At 35.8% G+C, this 17,084-nt stretch overlaps 2 protein-coding genes across 3 annotated transcripts; one reads left to right on the top strand and one right to left on the bottom strand.

Moving 5' to 3' along the window:
* Window positions 1-723: 723 nt before the first annotated feature.
* Window positions 724-13,461, bottom strand: LOC141843155 (ribonuclease E/G-like protein, chloroplastic). Of its 2 annotated transcripts, XM_074731187.1 has the most exons (14): window positions 13,190-13,461; window positions 12,143-12,243; window positions 10,363-10,547; window positions 9,177-9,441; window positions 8,067-9,094; window positions 6,703-7,020; window positions 6,557-6,598; window positions 6,172-6,296; window positions 5,333-5,480; window positions 5,026-5,098; window positions 4,416-4,528; window positions 3,841-3,960; window positions 1,214-1,369; window positions 724-1,010 (listed from the first exon to the last, which is right to left on the bottom strand). In XM_074731187.1, the coding sequence occupies exons 1-14, from the start codon at window positions 13,288-13,290 to the stop codon at window positions 834-836; spliced, it is 2,952 nt and encodes a 983-aa protein (XP_074587288.1). In that variant the 5' UTR covers window positions 13,291-13,461; the 3' UTR covers window positions 724-833. The 2 variants fall into 2 exon arrangements, with proteins under 2 accessions (XP_074587288.1, XP_074587289.1); XM_074731188.1 differs by lacking the exons at window positions 10,363-10,547; window positions 12,143-12,243; window positions 13,190-13,461 and having other exon boundaries at window positions 8,067-9,105; window positions 9,177-9,260.
* Window positions 13,462-15,282: 1,821 nt separating this feature from the next.
* LOC141842619 (uncharacterized) lies at window positions 15,283-16,593 on the top strand. The gene is made up of 3 exons (XM_074730667.1): window positions 15,283-15,324; window positions 15,420-16,019; window positions 16,107-16,593. The coding sequence occupies exons 2-3, from the start codon at window positions 15,601-15,603 to the stop codon at window positions 16,591-16,593; spliced, it is 906 nt and encodes a 301-aa protein (XP_074586768.1). The 5' UTR covers window positions 15,283-15,324; window positions 15,420-15,600.
* Window positions 16,594-17,084: the final 491 nt, after the last annotated feature.

Genomic DNA, 17,084 nt, shown 5'->3' with positions numbered 1-17,084 from the left:
GTTTATTAGGGAGGTATTAATATTCCTAATGTCAGCAGCTGAGGCATATTTTCTCCCGTGGAGGCATAGCTTCAAGTAAGCATTTGGTTAAAAGTCAAATTGAACGAATCAAAATATAACTAATCGATTTTTTTAATAAATCAAATTGATCGAACTTTACTATTAAAAAGAATATATATAACTATAACTGCACGCATAAAAAGACACTCAGTATATATATATAATTGTGACTCAGATTGTGTATCAGAGGCACTATGAAAGAACTCGAATAAATAAAACAATAGAATAATAATAAGTAGATTCAGTAAGGAAAAATGAAGAAGAAAAATAGAATTAAAATTTGATTATTGCAAGTGTGAATGGAAAGGCAAAGAAAAATTTAAAAAAAAAACAAAATGGCTCTAACCAAATATGAAATAACTCAAGATTAATTGGATGACAGAAGAAAAGGTTTATTTAAAAACAAAAACAAAAATACTAAAGGAAAATAATAATCTCATTCTTTGCTAAAAAAAATCACCTAAAGCATGAAAAATTCATACCCAGCTTCTTCTCCTTGGTGAGTTCCCAATTTGACACTTGGAGTGACTATCTATAAATCCTACAAACTCCATCAAATCTCATGAATAACTTCTATCAAACATAACTTTTACCCAGCTCTTATGTGAATTCGCATTAACAGAATTATTGTAGGACTCTCATCAAAAGAATTCTTTGTGATATTATGTGAACAATGAGGTAGCATATGCGAAAACGTAGACAAGATTGATAAATCAAAACTTAAAAATAGTTAAAAACAAGATAGAGATGAAGCTTATTTATTACATGTCCTTTTATTTTCCTCGACTCTTCCCTTTCTTGACAGGAAACAAAGTAAGTTTGGTGGTCGAAGTATACGCCCTAGCTTCTGTAGGCCGCAATCTGGAAAGAGCAACTTGCTGCTCTTCATTTGCCATGGCATCAGTAAATGGCTTCACCTCAAATGATCCTCGGGTGAATCCTCTGGCTACCTGCAATCAATTCATTATATAAAGAAACATATTTGTTTTGCAGAAAAAAAGTTTCATATGCATTGATCTTTTATGATGTCTAAGTTTATTTCCTTGCATAATATTGCGTCGACCAGGTCCTAAATGACACGATTATCAAAAAAGCACTCAGTAGTTGTTTAATAGTACAATCTAAAATGAAAAATAGTGTTTACTAACTATACCTTCAACAAAATCCAAACTTTGAGAGAACTACTCAAGACTGCTAGTTTTGTTTGCTTTCCTGTTGTGAGGTAGTTGCACATGTAACGATCCACTTTTAGCACAAATCTAGGCCAGGACTTCACGTTTTCAGAATCTGGCTTGTTATGAGAGACAGCCTGAAACATAGGGGATAAGAACAAAGAACAACATATTAATTACATGGAGATTGGCAAATGCAAGCTACTCCATTATTGTGTTCTTAAAAGGGGAACAGCATCTAAAAGTTAGATAAAGGTTCAAAATAACAACTAGAAATAGTTTACTTTTCCAGGAGAGAAACCAAAAGTAGTATATTCCTCCATAAACAACAATATCTATCCTGGTTTGTTATTCTTCTAGTAAAAGGAACTTACACGTTCTTTGAATGGGGTCTATAAGTGTATTAGTTTTAGGGTTGCACTTATGAATTTGTTCATTGACTTGGACGACCAAAAATATCCAACTTGATGATACCAAAACAAATATCCGACTTGAAGAATTCTGTTTTGGAGCCGCATCATTCCTTGTCATGAGTTGTCAAAGTCAAATCTAAGATGTCTTATGTAAGGACAGTATATGCTTCCTCACTTTAATACCTAACCATGTTTCTATATCTATGCCACTGAGGCCATAATTCCTGATTCCAAGAGCTAGTCCTCATACAACCAGACCTGCAAATGCAGATTATACACACATCTAAGTTTGTAGACATATCTATACTGCACCATCTCGATAAAACCACTATTAAGTATCAAATACTCCCTTAAAGCCAGTATGTCTGAATTAGTCCAAACATGAGCTGATTAGAGTCACATCTAAGTTTGTAGATATAACTATACTAACCATTTTAATGAAACCGCTATTAAATATCAAATATTCCCTTGCCTTAATGCCAGTATGTCTGAACTGCTTTAAGGATGAAATGAAATTCAAAAGAACAGTCATTAAAACTTGAGAAAATGTTTATTCTAACAACAGGATTCCCCAATGTTTATTCTAACAACAGGATTCCCAATATGACCTATTTACTACTATTATTAGTAAAGAACGAAGGTGTCTAATGTTTTCCTGTACGTGAAAAATCAGTGCCAGCATCTGACTTGGATGGTCTAGAAAACTCATTATGGGCTGGATTGGTCAGGTTGAATCCATAGAATCAAAATTGAATAAAACCCAATCTGAAGTTTTTAAATTTTAAATAAAATAAAGGGTACGATGAACATGAATATTATTGTATCTTCATTGCTTATATATATATAGGTACAAATTACATAAACATTTCTGCTGTATCAAATTATTATATTTATCTTACTGCATTACTACATTTCACTTTAATATCTAGTTTAAGATGTATAGTTTTCTTATGGACAAGTCAATGATCATGATGTAAAGTATAAATAAGAGATCTATTTAACATTATACTTCAATTTAAAAATCTCTTACATAATTATAAGAATATTATGTTATCCGAAACATCATTAAATTTTCTAAACTCTATTATCTTAGCTCCCAAATTTAACATTATTAAATTAATATCTCAATTCTAAAAATTTTCTTTTAGTTTACTCCCCACCTCACAATTCTTTAAGCTCTAATAAGATGAAATCACCATGATTTACCAACTAACTCTAAGAAATCTTTACAATATTAAAATTATAGATGTAAAACGAGTAAAATATAAACATAAAGAATATTTTAATTACATTAGAGCTCTAAGGATACATTACCAAAAACTAAAACATATATATATATATATATATATATATATATATATATATATATATATATTATATATATAATATTATCAATTGAGACATAATTCTGAAGTTATACTTTTAAAATATATGTAGCTTATCTACTAATTCGCTTTTATTATTTACAAGCTATTGTGTACATTAGAATTTATGTAATATGTTAACATTTAAACATAGTGTATTTGAGGAAGAATATAAGCCCAATATCTAATTTATACCTATTATACTCTTTTATGATGACATAAATGAATCAGATCCAAAATTGTAGTCTTGCTAAAGCAAACTGATTTTTAATCAATTGAGTCTTAAAGGTAAGCCAAAGATGTGATTAATTTGGGCCGCTGCGAATGTGCTGCAAAATAACCAAATTCTTATATTATTGTGGGTCTGCAAGTAAAGTAGCCAGTACATGGTTAACCAATTAGGTTAGCAATTTGGAGAAGAGAAGCACTCTCCTTGTTAGTGACAAAGTCTTCCACAAAACTCAATATGGGATAATATTCATGTAACCAATCCAAATAATTGGAACAAACATGACTTGATGACAACGAAAATGAGGCACCAAAGATCATTTGGATCAAACAATTTTAAGGAAAAAAAAGGTTAGCCAGTTTCATATTATCTTCTTTGATTCCTAATCCAAATGTTGTGCCTATTGATTTTGATGATATATATGCAAAAGTTAATTGTCAAGTATCAGTTAATGTCTGAATTCTCAAACACAATTGAGATTGAAGTCTGAAGATCACAATCCAAATTGATCGGTCAGGATCGGCCTATTTTGAAAATAAAACTTCCATTTGATCAATAAACATAATGGTATAAAAGAAAGTGCACATGAAGGTTTCACTTACAAGCAGGCGACATATTTCACGTTCAATCTTTGAAAATGATGTCTCCAAAGCTTCCACTCTTCCAGTGGCATGGCAACAAATGCATGGTTCGCTAATCATGAATGTGACACTTGGACGGACCTGCAAAAATAGTCAGTGAATTTGTCATCCTTGGAAATATTGTCAAGGAACCACCAGTACAAACATTCTAGCCACTTAGCCTATAGTTGCACGAAAGATATGTAATTAACTTTTGCTCAGCTAACTTAGATTTGACAATGAAAATGTAAAAAAATAATAATAATAATTATCTAAGATTGATATGTCCAATTCGTCAATATGATTATCTGGGAGTCTTAACAGAATAGACAATGACTCAGTGAGCACCTAAAGAAATTAGCTTGCATCAATGGACCCATTAATTGTGATGTTCAATGGTACAAAATAATTCCTTTTAATTCAGCATTCTATAATTTATGGCTCCATCTTGTTGTAAACTGAAACGAAGGATTATCTCAAAATGTTTTTAAGGAGTAATCGTACAGAAAAAGTGCAGCGCTAAAAAAACACTTCAAGTTCTAGTTCTCGATTCATACCCTCTTCCTGGTGATCTCCATCAACCCAAGCTTAGACAGCTCAGAAACTCTGACTGTTGATCGATCCCTTTCAACTGCCTTCTTCATTTCTTCATAAATAAGCCTTCTATTTGCTGGAGCAGCGAAAGGGGAAAACATGGCAATGAAATTAATTCTTTAATAAAATCAGTGAAAAAGGAATAATCATTGCTAAATCTCGAAAGCCATTGAGTAGCAAAAAAAGAAACTAAAAGGTATTAAATTTGAGGTATCCAACAGTGAAGGATAACTTTAATCTGTTTTCCATGGGAGAATGATGATTATACTGCCCCTACAACAAAAAATTGTCATATAATATTTCTATAGTTTGTGTGATACAATTTCTGTTTCCTATGTGTTCTTTAAGCAATATGGCCTACTATTCAAGCATGGACCTAATGAGATGAGATTTTGGCTTGCTGAAGTTTTGATAGCTACTACATGCAACTCTCAAGCATTAAACAATACAGATTAGACAAAATAATGGTACCAAGAGATTTCCATCGGACTATGTGGATAAGAGAATTTATTCATAACCCTTACTTATCAATATGAGATTGGAGAAATAAAACTATGAAGTTATTTTACTTACAATCATCAACCATATCAATAAAATCAACCACAATTATGCCACCAATGTCTCTCAGACGTAGCTCCCTTGCAATCTAAAACAAAGAAAATGATTAATTTTAGCAAACACTTAATGGTTGTTTAAGTCCCTGAATTAGGTCGCCACTAAAATCTGTTGTCATACTTCAACTTTGCGACATATTTATGTCAACTTTATAATTTGCAAAATAAGAAAAATAAAAGGATTGTTTTTCGTCCTTGGAGGGATATTAAAGGGATAAAAACAAATTCTCATTATGAAGACTTGTCCATTTGTTAATTTAACATACTTGTTTCACAGCTGCAAGATTGACATCAAGAACAGCTTTCTCTTGAGATGTTCCTTCTCCTAGCATACACTGCCCCCCATTAACATCTATTGAGACCAATGCTTCAGTCTGTTCAATCACCAAGTAACCCCCATTGGACAGGGGTACCCTACAACGAAAAGAGATCATGAGCATCAGAATACAGAAAATATTGTAGAAACAATTTGAATTGCTCACAGAGAGATGGGATGAGATTATGACAAAGAGATCAAGTCAGACACATTTCAACTAAAAACATGAATTAAGTCCATTTGAGATACAAACATAACAAGATGCCAGTAGTGCTTTGTAGTACTTTGTCTTTTGGCATGTCATGGCATTTTGATTTTACAGCAAACCAAATGAAGAAAAATTAATTTACTCCCTATAAGCACTTAGGAACAGGATAAAAGGGACATAAAGCTCCAGGCCCTGCTTAACTAGGCTGCAAAGCACAAATGCTACAAAGTAAACAACAAAAACAGAAACACAATTGTAAACCAAACGGATCTTCTGAGTTTATTGTTTAAAGTGATAGTAAGCAAATATTCCTAGAAGAGTAAGGCTGTATTATGCCAAATGACGTTGCATGATTATTTCAAAGCAAATTGTGAGTAAAGCAAGAATATTTCATAAACATGCCCTAATGCTAAGATGATTAAGGGACAAAATGTGTGCCAGTTATAGTCATGATGATTTGATAACTGAGGAAGGAAGCCAAATAGAACTTCAATTAATTTCATCAAAAGTCTGTGAACCAAAGAAACTAATGCAAAGTGAAAGCAACTTTGAATATATAATACTAAAGATTGTGTACTTACCTTTTACTTAGAATGTTATTGATTTCCTCTTCAATTTTGTATTCTTGAAAAATGGGTATTCTTTTATCATACAACTCAACTCGATTACATAGTTCTGGTGCAATTTTCTGGAGATAGCTAGTAACCTGAACATCAAAAGAATTGGTATGAATAATGTAAATTAATACAAAATAAAGTTGTAAATCACATACGTAACTATTACTTTCTGAATTTCAGTAAATTTTGCAAACTGCAAGAATATTAAACCACATGAAAGTCTATCCCTACAAACAGGGCAGTAATAAAGTGCTATATATATCTAATGAATAAAAATATGATGATTTACTAGTGTCAAAATATATACTCTCACAAACCAAAAGTTTTTTTTTCCCAAGAAACATGTTACCTCATGATATGTTCGAGGAGAATCAACAACCATGCGCTTGACCTGAAGTAAAAACCCAAGTAGACAAGACCGTTAAATAGTCAACAAACTACAAGAGTAGAAAAACAGAATTGCAAAAGAGACTGTAACTACAGAATTAGATTGACCTTTTCATTAAAATAATCTTGCACGACGGACAAAGTCTGACCCATTGCCCTGTGTAGCATTACAGGAACTGCTCCTTCTACACCCTCTTCAGCAGCTAATGCAGCAGATTTTGCATGTTCAGCTATGCCTTTCCATGTTGAAATTAAGCCATCGAGGTCCTTTTTCAGTTCATCCAATGAGTGACCAGCAGCAACAGTTCGTACAGTCAAGCCAAAACCTGGAGGCTGCAATGTTTTTGCAACAACCTTTAAGCGGATGCGTTCCTCGCCAGTTATCTTCTTTGAAATTCCTATTCTATCACACCGAGTGCTTAATATCTGAAAAAAGGACAGAATCCTTCTTATGTCGATACTAATATTCTATAGGTTTGCACACTGATGGACAACTGGAATAACATGAAATTTAACAAGAAATTGCAGAAAACTGATACAGCATAAAGGAGATATAATGGCCTAAAGAAGTTGCTGCAGTTGTTATTCATCATCCAAAGTAATTAAATTATATTACAATACATGAAACCGACAGAGAAATTTTACCTACTTAAAATAGCCAACAAAATAAAAAATAATATGTACAACAAACTTTAATCTTGATCTGGTCATGGCATGGTTTGATTCAATTTTAAAGGAGAAATCTTGATCAGTAAATGGAGAAGTCTAGTTTTTGTCCTTCCATCATAGTGATAACTAATAAAATATCCAAGGAAATTAGGGAACTTATTTTTATTGAATGGCAATTTTGAAGTTGTTGAACTATCTTCTTTCATATCCTGAGTTTTTTTCCCTGACAATTTTGTGAACTAATTCAATTCACCTGGCCCATGTAACTAAATATTGTTTTCAACATGTGCAAACAAACTCCAACAAGTTTCCTTTATTTGTGCACAGATATGTTTCTCATAAACTCTAAATACAATAGTTATTTGTTTATCACTTTTTGGCAGAAACCCATCTCTCTGCTGAACTTAGTAAATGTAATTTCACCTAGACACAAGGAATCTAACTTAAAATTAGGGAACCTATGATAATTTGAATAAATCTATAATGGACTAAATATCAATCTTCAATCACCATAGCAGAAAATTGATAAGTTGGTTAGAATCACTCCTGTAAAAAACATGTACTTGATTTGTGATTTCAGGACTCATGTTCTTTAGTTTTAACTTTAAATTAATTACTAATATCTCAACTGAAATTATGAGATGTCAAAGATGCACGGATAATGGATTTTCATACTGACTTAGTAGCATGGAAAGAACCAAGAAAACAGAGTATCTTACGTCCAAGTTAGAAAAGTAAAATTTTTTAAAATTGATTAAATCAAAGTAGTACCAGTCGCAACATAATTGTTTTGAGATACATACCCAGAATCTGCTTCTTAGGCTAGGATATGCAGTAAGAGCAGGACCTTTTGTGCCTAGCCCCTCTTTAACCACTTGGACAATTACTTCTGTCCCTTCACGAACATGATCCCATTTGTTTTTACCTCTATCAACACCATCAACGTCCTTCAAGCTTTCTTGTATAAGAAGTGGAAGACTAGAGTTGTTTGAGCTTTCTGCTTCTAGCGGAAGGAAATCATCAGCATATTCATCATCAAAATCAGCTTCGACAATGTTTAACTCATTTATATTGTTGCCAAAGTTCATCTTAATAGCATCAGATGCATCCAATTCATCTTCTACTTCATGTTCATTATGATACTTCATATCATCCTCATCATAAGAAGGCTGGCCATGCCCATGGATGTCAAAGTTACCTTTGACTTCAAGCTTACTAGATTTGTTATAAGGCTCTTTCTCAATACCATGATGAAATGGCGGAAAAGCAAACGGTTCTCTATTCCGCTTAATATCCATAAAGGATGACCGAGAAATACCAATATCTACAAATGCCCCACCCATATGGGGAACAAGCTTTGTAAGTACACCTAAATATATACTATCACACTGCACATTATTCTTGACTGGTTCCAACAATAGCTCAACGAGCTTATCATTTTCCAAGACAGCAATTCTTTGCATGGTACAGACAGATGAATTTATAAGTATAACAGTTGATTCTGGTTCCTCAATGTGGACTATATTGAGCTCATCTTCAGGAGGTCTTTTATCTGTCCCGTGCAAGTTCACTAAATTTTGTTTATGTTGTTCTTCTAGACCGATAGTATCATCAAGTTCACCAGACTCAGTAAAAGAAAAAAAAGTAGATCGAAGTAGCCATGGTTCCTCAACAGGTTGCTCTTTTTCAGAATCCTTTTCCTCTGAATCTACCACATTTATTTCTGCATCCCTATCTAAAAATTTATACTGTTCTTTAGAAATATCATAAACTGACAATTTCTCTCCTAGCAAGCGAGCACCATTAATACTTCTCATTATGCCCAACTCTCCTGTGAATCCACTGGAAGTATCTAAGTGTTCAGTGCCACGAACAGTAACAAAACAATGGATTATTGAACCAAGTAAAGTTACCTGCAGATGAAACTTTGTAATTTCCATTCTTGATCTGATTGTTGGGGAATTCTAAATCCAGCATCCACGATCCCCACGAGGGAACTGGCAGTCCTTGTATTCTATTCCTCATCCAACAATCTCTCACCATAATAACTTTGTTTTCACTACCAAGAGAAGGTATGGATAAAGAGAATTCAGGTCCTGATCTCCAAATAATGTCCCTCAAAGGATTTCTCTCATCTTTCATGAAATAATTGTATTTGAAATGAATCCCGCAAGGTACCTGAAACAGCAGTAGCTTAGAATTTACAGGAACTATTCCTAAATTGTATTTAACTGCTGAAAAAAATTAAATATACAACCAAATTATCAATTACCAAATTCAAGTATGTGTTGACAATAGCTTGGGGGCACTCAAATATGAATAACAAGAAAATGAAGGAATGTGAATACATTAAATCAATAATACGTTAGCAAAATGACTGGCTAAAATAGCTGGCAAGAGAGCATTGTTGTGTATCATTTTTTCTCCCATACTCAGTTTATGATACTTGTTTCACATTTTAATGCAGATGCCTGAAAATTCAAAACAATTTCAAAGCAAGATTTCTAAGACACTGCCTTTCACGAGGAACTGTTAACAGATAAACTTGAATTTAAAAAAAAATACTGCAATTCAACTGAATCACCATAAAAAAGTAAACCAAAAAACACCAGTTAGTATGAGAAGTAACATTAATTCAGCTAAAAGAATACTGTGGAGCAATAAGCAATAATGCAGATTACAGAATACTATATACCACCCAAACTTCCAGTCTGTCAAATATACATTAATCAACAGCCAACAGATTTTATAACTAGAATAACCACTGTACAAGTACAATCAATCTCAATGATGATGTCAAGCAACACCTTGGAGGGAAGTCAAGCCTTATAGTCAAAAATCCTAGCAGATTCTAAATGAATATCCAATCATTAGGTGTTACACGCGTGATCAAGTATTCAAGTTTAGTGATAATCAACCTAATAAAGTACATGAAAATTTTACTAATCATAAAATGAACAATAATACAAGATAATAAACACAGATTAAGTTTTATCATAATCAACCAAATAAAATACATGAAAATTTTATTTATCATGAATGATAATATAAGATAATGAAACTGGGGATTAAAAACCACCTATCAAAACACCACATTACCTTTATTTCAGAGATAAAGAAGTTAGCATGCTCCTTGCAACGAGACAAGTGAATAGCTTTCTCTAGTTCCCAAGAGCCTAAAGAAATTGGATCACCTGTTATAAATAACAAATATCCATCGCTTACATCAGCTTCGATATTCCATACTACCTTCCGCACCCCTCTGCATGCAATGACTGAGTAACCTGAAACATGCATAGGATAAAAATGCCTTGAGTTTGAAGTCAGTGCCCTCGTAATTCATAATGCACCCTTGGTGAATAGCATACAAGGAAGCAGTTGATATAAGTATCATGGGAAACGATAAGTAAAACAATAATTTTTTCTGGAACAACAATGACTGAGTCAAAATTATCATTTCAAACATATTGAAATGGTACAGAAAAGGGAAAAACGTATCTAGCATCACAGGGAGAAAGTATAACTTTGCTGGCCATTTGGTTGGATAAAACTCAGAATAACTAAAAATGAAAAACCAGTTAGTAGCAATGCAGATAGCCTCGAAATTTCAATCTTCTACTTGGTTCCACCGATTCAAAGTCACCACAACAGTAAATAAAAGGTGAACAAATTAGGCTAAGTGCATCCCAGGAGCTTGTTGACGCACCAACTGCACATTGGAGCATGACCAGAAACTATGTTCTGAATCTTCAGCTGTGTTCCCACACAGTATCCAAGGCTTTGGTCAAGATAGTCCCGATAAAACCAAATTTCCTCTTGCTAGCAGCTGGTTCAAATAGAGCAGCTAGGACAGAAGTATCTTTAGAGGGGCTCACACCTCCAAATCAATGGAACCCATCGTAACTATACCCCAAGAAGGCTTGGAGCCAATTCCAAGATCAGGTAGTTGACCATTGCCCATGGTTCACTGGATTACAGATGAATGCCTCAACCCTGTGAAGTAAGCACTATATGTGTTGGAAATGCTGAAGAAAACAAATTGGGAAGGAAATTAGTAAACCAGATTGGCAGGGAAGAGGCAGTAAGCAGACCCAATAGCATACCAACATAAGAAGTATCTTGAATTGGTTGAGTCAAACCAATTTATCCAGCCAAAACAAGCTAAGATACTTATACACAACAGTATAAGTCCAAGGACTTCCATCTTATATGCCAGCACCACTTCCCTGACATGCAAGATTTTGAACTGCCAAATCCATGATACTCATACCACCATGCTGTGTAGGCAGGATGCAATTTTTTCATCCCTCTAGATAGTTGATCCCCATGCAATGCTTGGCAAAGCACCAAAGAAAAGAAAAGTTCCTTTTTCAACATACAATTCTTTATATAATCCACCTTAGTGCCATGAAAATGGACAAGTGACCAGTGAAAGAATAAGAACACTATTGATAAGCATGAGTGCCAGTTTGTCATCAAGTGTATTGAAGAAATACACCATGAAAAATGGTTTGCTAAATCAAATTTTACAAATAACATAATAGAAGGACATTGACATCCTGATCCAGCAACTAGCACTGCATCGTTCTACTACCTCAATAATGTGATCGACATTAATGCAGCACCAGTGAACCTTTAAAACAGGAATAACTAAAGTAGCATCAATGATAAAGATTTTAGCAGAAATATAATAAAACCACTGTTGTTCAACTAATTTCCTAGGCCATCATAGACCCAAAAAAGACAAAAAAGAAAAATACAGCCAACTTAAGAAAACTGAGAGCTTGAAGGAAGCTAGAAAAAAAAATAATACAATCAGTTCCAAACAAACATCTTAATATGAAGCTTGTCATAACTTAAGTCAGCAGAAAACTATTACCTATATCATCTATTGCGGACATCAATGTTGATGCAGAGAGATTGGAAGCACGAAAATTGACCTTCAGATCATTCTGCTGTTGCATCCATCGCCAAGTAATTCTGAGAAGATAGGAAGTCTCAAATGCACAGCCACTATAAGTATTTGTGTTAGACACTGAACCTATCCATAAATAGACCACTTTAACCATTAAACCTCACATGTCTAGAATTCATGATAGATAAATAACAACATTAGGTGGAAAGAAAAGCCCATTGGATTTGCACATCACTATCCTATTAAAAAAATTTCACATAAAAAAGTGAAACTGGGGCATGTAATCCACTCCTCATCTCAAGTTCTCAACCCCCTAACTTGTCACGCAGGGTGGGACAGCATCAACCAGGTTGGCTGACATTGTTAACCTACGGTTATGATATTAGCGCTACCTGTTGCATACCTGGTGACATGTTGCTTACCAGGGAACATCCCTTTGGTGTGATGAAATTAGAAGGTAGAATAGTTGGATACTAGAATATTAGCATATGGTGAACCTGCCAAACCCAATTCCTTGAACTGGAAATTCTAACCGTTTATACTGGATTAATTTAAGCGCAGGCTGCAACAATCTAACAATCACAGCAGTATAGTTCCAAATGACTTTGGATAGAAAAAATTAGTAATACGACTCAAACCATATTTTCATTAATGCATCGAAGTCTACGCTTTCCAATTATCAAAATGCTGAATGTATCTTCGCATTTATCCCATTGCTAACTTAGATTCAAGAAGTCCTTATTAAAACATGGCTTGCATCGGAGTTCACGCGAAGCATGAGTTATGCTCATCCTGCAGCTTTCGTTTTTAACTACAAAAACATGGTTTGCTAAATTATTCATGAGATAAGAAAGAAAGCACATTGAGCAAGAATGTGTTATCAGAGTATATCCGGTTACACACGTAACAAGAAATCACAACAGTCCATTCTGACCCACTCCAAATGCAACTCTCCCAAAAATACCACAAAAAAAACGTATTTTTAATACGGCGAAGGATGAAAGAACTAACAGCGGTGGCCGCAAATTTCTTGGGGATCCCAACTGGTAGAAGAAGTCCACTGCGCGGCGGCTCCCGAAAGGTAATAGGTGGCATGCTACGCAGAGCTCCATGGAGCCTCGCCTCAGGAACCCGTTACGAAGAGAAAGAGAAGCGAGAGAAGCCGACAGCAGAAGCTCCGTAATCCGAGTGGCGGAGAGTGAGAAACATTCCTGGAGCTCGAGTTTTGGGTGGAGAGATTAGAAGCGAGAAATGGAGGGGACGTCGGCTCGCAGCTGCGGGGAGACCCCCGGAGGCGGCGGAGATGGGGATAAGAAATTTAACGGGACATTTTTTTTTGACAAATAAAAAGGAATCGTATAAATAATATCTCATTAAAAACACACCCCAAAAAAAACATAAATATTTTACATTCTAAGAAATCCTGGCCGTCCGATGTAGATCACCAAGGGGCGCTTTTTTTTTCGTTTTCACTAAAAGAGCACTTTTAAAAAAAATAAAAGAAAATTGTATCTTATTGTATTTTTTATTCAAAATACAATTATTGGTAGTTATAATTTTGTTTGTTCTAACTTTACATTAATACTTATTTTCATATACTACTAAAAACTGTGTTTGTCTGAGATATAAATTTGTTTATATGTTTTAATTTTCTAGTTTTTTATGCCTAAATTTATAGCTCAAAAACAAAATAAAATTTTTTATGGCCACATGACTCATAATGATTTCAGATTCACCGTTAAATTGATATTCTTATTATCCTCACAATTTCAACGGAATTGAACTTCTTTCTAAGGGGCCTTCTCCGTCGATGTGATATTGATTTTCTTATTCTCCTCATGATTTCAACATGATTAAACTTCTCTCCTTGGTAGGTGCAAGATTGGTCTTATTATTCTCTTCCACGATCTCAACGAGATCTAATTTTTCTCCCCGATTGATATGGAATTAATTTTCTTATTCTTCCCATCATCTTGATGCAATTGAACTTCTCTCCATCGTTGGTACGAGCTTTTCGAGTCTCTCTCAAGTGTTCAATAGCTAGTCTCCACTAATGACTCAATTTTTCGATCAAAACTTTTGGATCACTTTTATAATTCTATAGTCCAAGAATCTAATGTTTCTTAAATCAAACTTCGTTCGACTTTACTCCTCAGTTGGACTCAGAGAGAGGAGACTATTGATATCAAGGGATTGTATTCTTTCAGCCCAACAGATTCAGTCCATTTGGAGTAGACCCAAAAGTCGATAGCCCATTAGAAGTTGGAATTGTCCTTACAAATAGGGCAGCAAAGATCATCATAAAAGGGAGCTAACACTACTCTTCATTTTTATTTACTTTTCAAGTCAGCGTTGACTTAATACTCAGGGTCAACTAGGTCATGCTGATGTCCGCTGAGGCATATTGATGCACAAGCACAGAAACCATTCGGATGAAAGGAAGGTTCGAACCCACGGGAAAGATGCGATCGAGCATCATCAGTATCAAGTTGCACTTGGCTCACAAAAGTATCACAAGCAGTTCATGATCGCAGAGCAAATTTCCAACTGCTCTTGGAACTTGGAAGCTTACCAACTTCACCGGTCTGCAAGTTGGCATGAATACACAGGAGCACTTGGCCTGAAAGTTTATAGTTTGACCAGATTCAAAGTCAAAACAAGATTTCGAAGCTCACATGTCTCTCGTTTATCGTGCAGAATATAGAGATGGATTGGATAAGAGCTAAGTAAAAGGAAGGGTTTTCTCCTATGTTTCCTCTCCTCCACGTTCTTGTTCATGGTCATATTTGCCCTTCAATCTTTTTTGGGGGTGTGCAGTGAGAGGTCAGTTGGAAAATAGACAATCATAGGGTAATTCGATTCACTCGTTTAGTCATTTTCAATTAATTTGGTTAATTCGGTTCAATATCAATAGCACTGATGAATATACTGTTTGATATTCAAGGTTGACGTAGTCATCTTCCAATGCCAAATCGAGGAGTCCATAAACAGTGCTTCCTTGCTTTTAGGATCGATTCCAGTTCTTCAATCTTTTGCTGTTGATCGACTCGAATTGGATGATTCCGGACCTCCGATGCAATAAGCATTATTTGAGTTGGGAAAGAGGAAGATTGCCACAATTGATGCGATTAATCGGATGAAATTCTGCAAGGTTTCAGGATTTTGTTTTTCTTTGTTTATAGTTTTATGATATAGTCTTGGTTTTCTCCATTTTGATTCTGCTTTTATATCTCATCTGCAGTGTCCGAGAGGAAACAGATGAGGATTCCATAGAGAAGAATTTGGATTATGAAATCTGTGAAGCATTCTCCATTTTGATCTGTCAGAAAAACAGAAAACAGAACACGAATCGACTACGCCGTCAATGAGCAATCAATGAAAAGTAATTTATCGAGATCTCTGTCCGAGAAATCGAATCGCAGATGGATCAGGATCCTGGCGCCAACGATGACCCGAGCAGCAGCAGCGGCGGCGGCGGCGCCAAGGCGCCGCAGTGCTCGGTGATCTCGACGTACAGGGCCAAGATCGGCGGCGCGCTCCGTGCCGTGACGGTGGTGTGGAGCAAGAACATGATGCACCACTCGCTTTCGGTGTCGATCGACGGCAGCCTGGGCGCGGCGACGTGCAAGGTGGAGCTGAAGCCGTGGCCCTTCTGGAGCAAGAAGGGCTCCAAGTCCTTCGACGTCGACGGAAGCCACGTCGACGTGTCGTGGAACTTCCGTCTGGCCAAGTTCGCCGACGGTCCGGAGCCCTACGAGGGATATTTCGTCGCCGTTGTCTCAGGCGACGAGGTGGTGCTGTTGCTCGGCGACAGGAAGAAGAAGGCGTACAAGAAAACCAGGTCCGATCCTTTTGAACTTTTGCCTTTTTTGGAAATTAATTTACATAATTTTGGGTTGGAATCTTGAATTGCATTCTGTAATCCAAGGTCGCGGCCGTCGTTGGAGGAGGCGGCGCTGGTGTCGAAGAAGGAGACGGTCTTGGGAAAGCGGAGCTTCGCTGCTCGGGCAAGGTTCGACAGCCAGCGGAGCAAGGAGCACGACGTCGTGGTGGAGCACTCCATCTCCGACCAGACCAAGGACCGCGACGGCACCGAGCTGTGGATCACCGTCGACGGCGCCGTCCTCTTACACGTCGCCAACCTCCAGTGGAAGTTCCGGGGCAACGAGGTCGTGTGGATCGACCAGCTCCCGATCCAGGTGATCTGGGACGCCCACGACTGGCTTTTCAAGCCCCACGCCCTCACCCACGCCCTCTTCTTGTTCAAGCCCGGCCTCCCGGAGCCCATCGCCGAGCCGCCGGAGGCCGGAGAACCCGAAAACGCCACTACCTTGGTCAGCGACGACGATGTTAGTGCTGCTCGTGGATCTTCTTCGGAGTTTTGCTTCTTCCTGCACGCTTGGAAGATAGATTGATTAATTAATTGAGATAATAATTAATTAATTAACTAATTAATTACATTGAGTGAGGAAGTAGCTCTGTTTTTTTTATTATTATTTCCTAGAGTCCACCGAAAATGTTTGTAACATTGTTACTTGTTCAAGTAGTGTGAAGAACATTTTTATAAAATTTTCTTTTTTCTGATAGTTAATTCTAGTTTTTTAATTTACTTTTTTATATATATAGATAATCATAAAATTACTGTATAAGATTGTTGAGATGATAAATTTCACTGTTTGATTGAAGAGGTAGATTTATTTACTTGTGACCATGCTTTTTTTAAAATTTTGAAATCGTTTATTAATTTCAACTTAATAACCATTAATTCTAACTGCATTTATTAATATCAATTTCATTTGACTATTAATAATTATTAATTTCAGAAATCATGATGATCGATATTTAGCACGAACCCGAGTCAAGTGAAAGGATCCGGTCCGATTCATTCCACTGAATTGGAGCAAAA

This window comes from Curcuma longa, chromosome 12 (assembly GCF_044706935.1).
Source record: "Curcuma longa cultivar G26 ecotype Majalengka, Jawa Barat chromosome 12, ITB_CL_G26_1.1, whole genome shotgun sequence".
NCBI classification, from domain to species: Eukaryota; Viridiplantae; Streptophyta; class Magnoliopsida; order Zingiberales; family Zingiberaceae; genus Curcuma; species Curcuma longa.
Note: the sequence above shows the minus strand (reverse complement) of the source record. Positions and strands in the feature narration are given on the sequence as shown.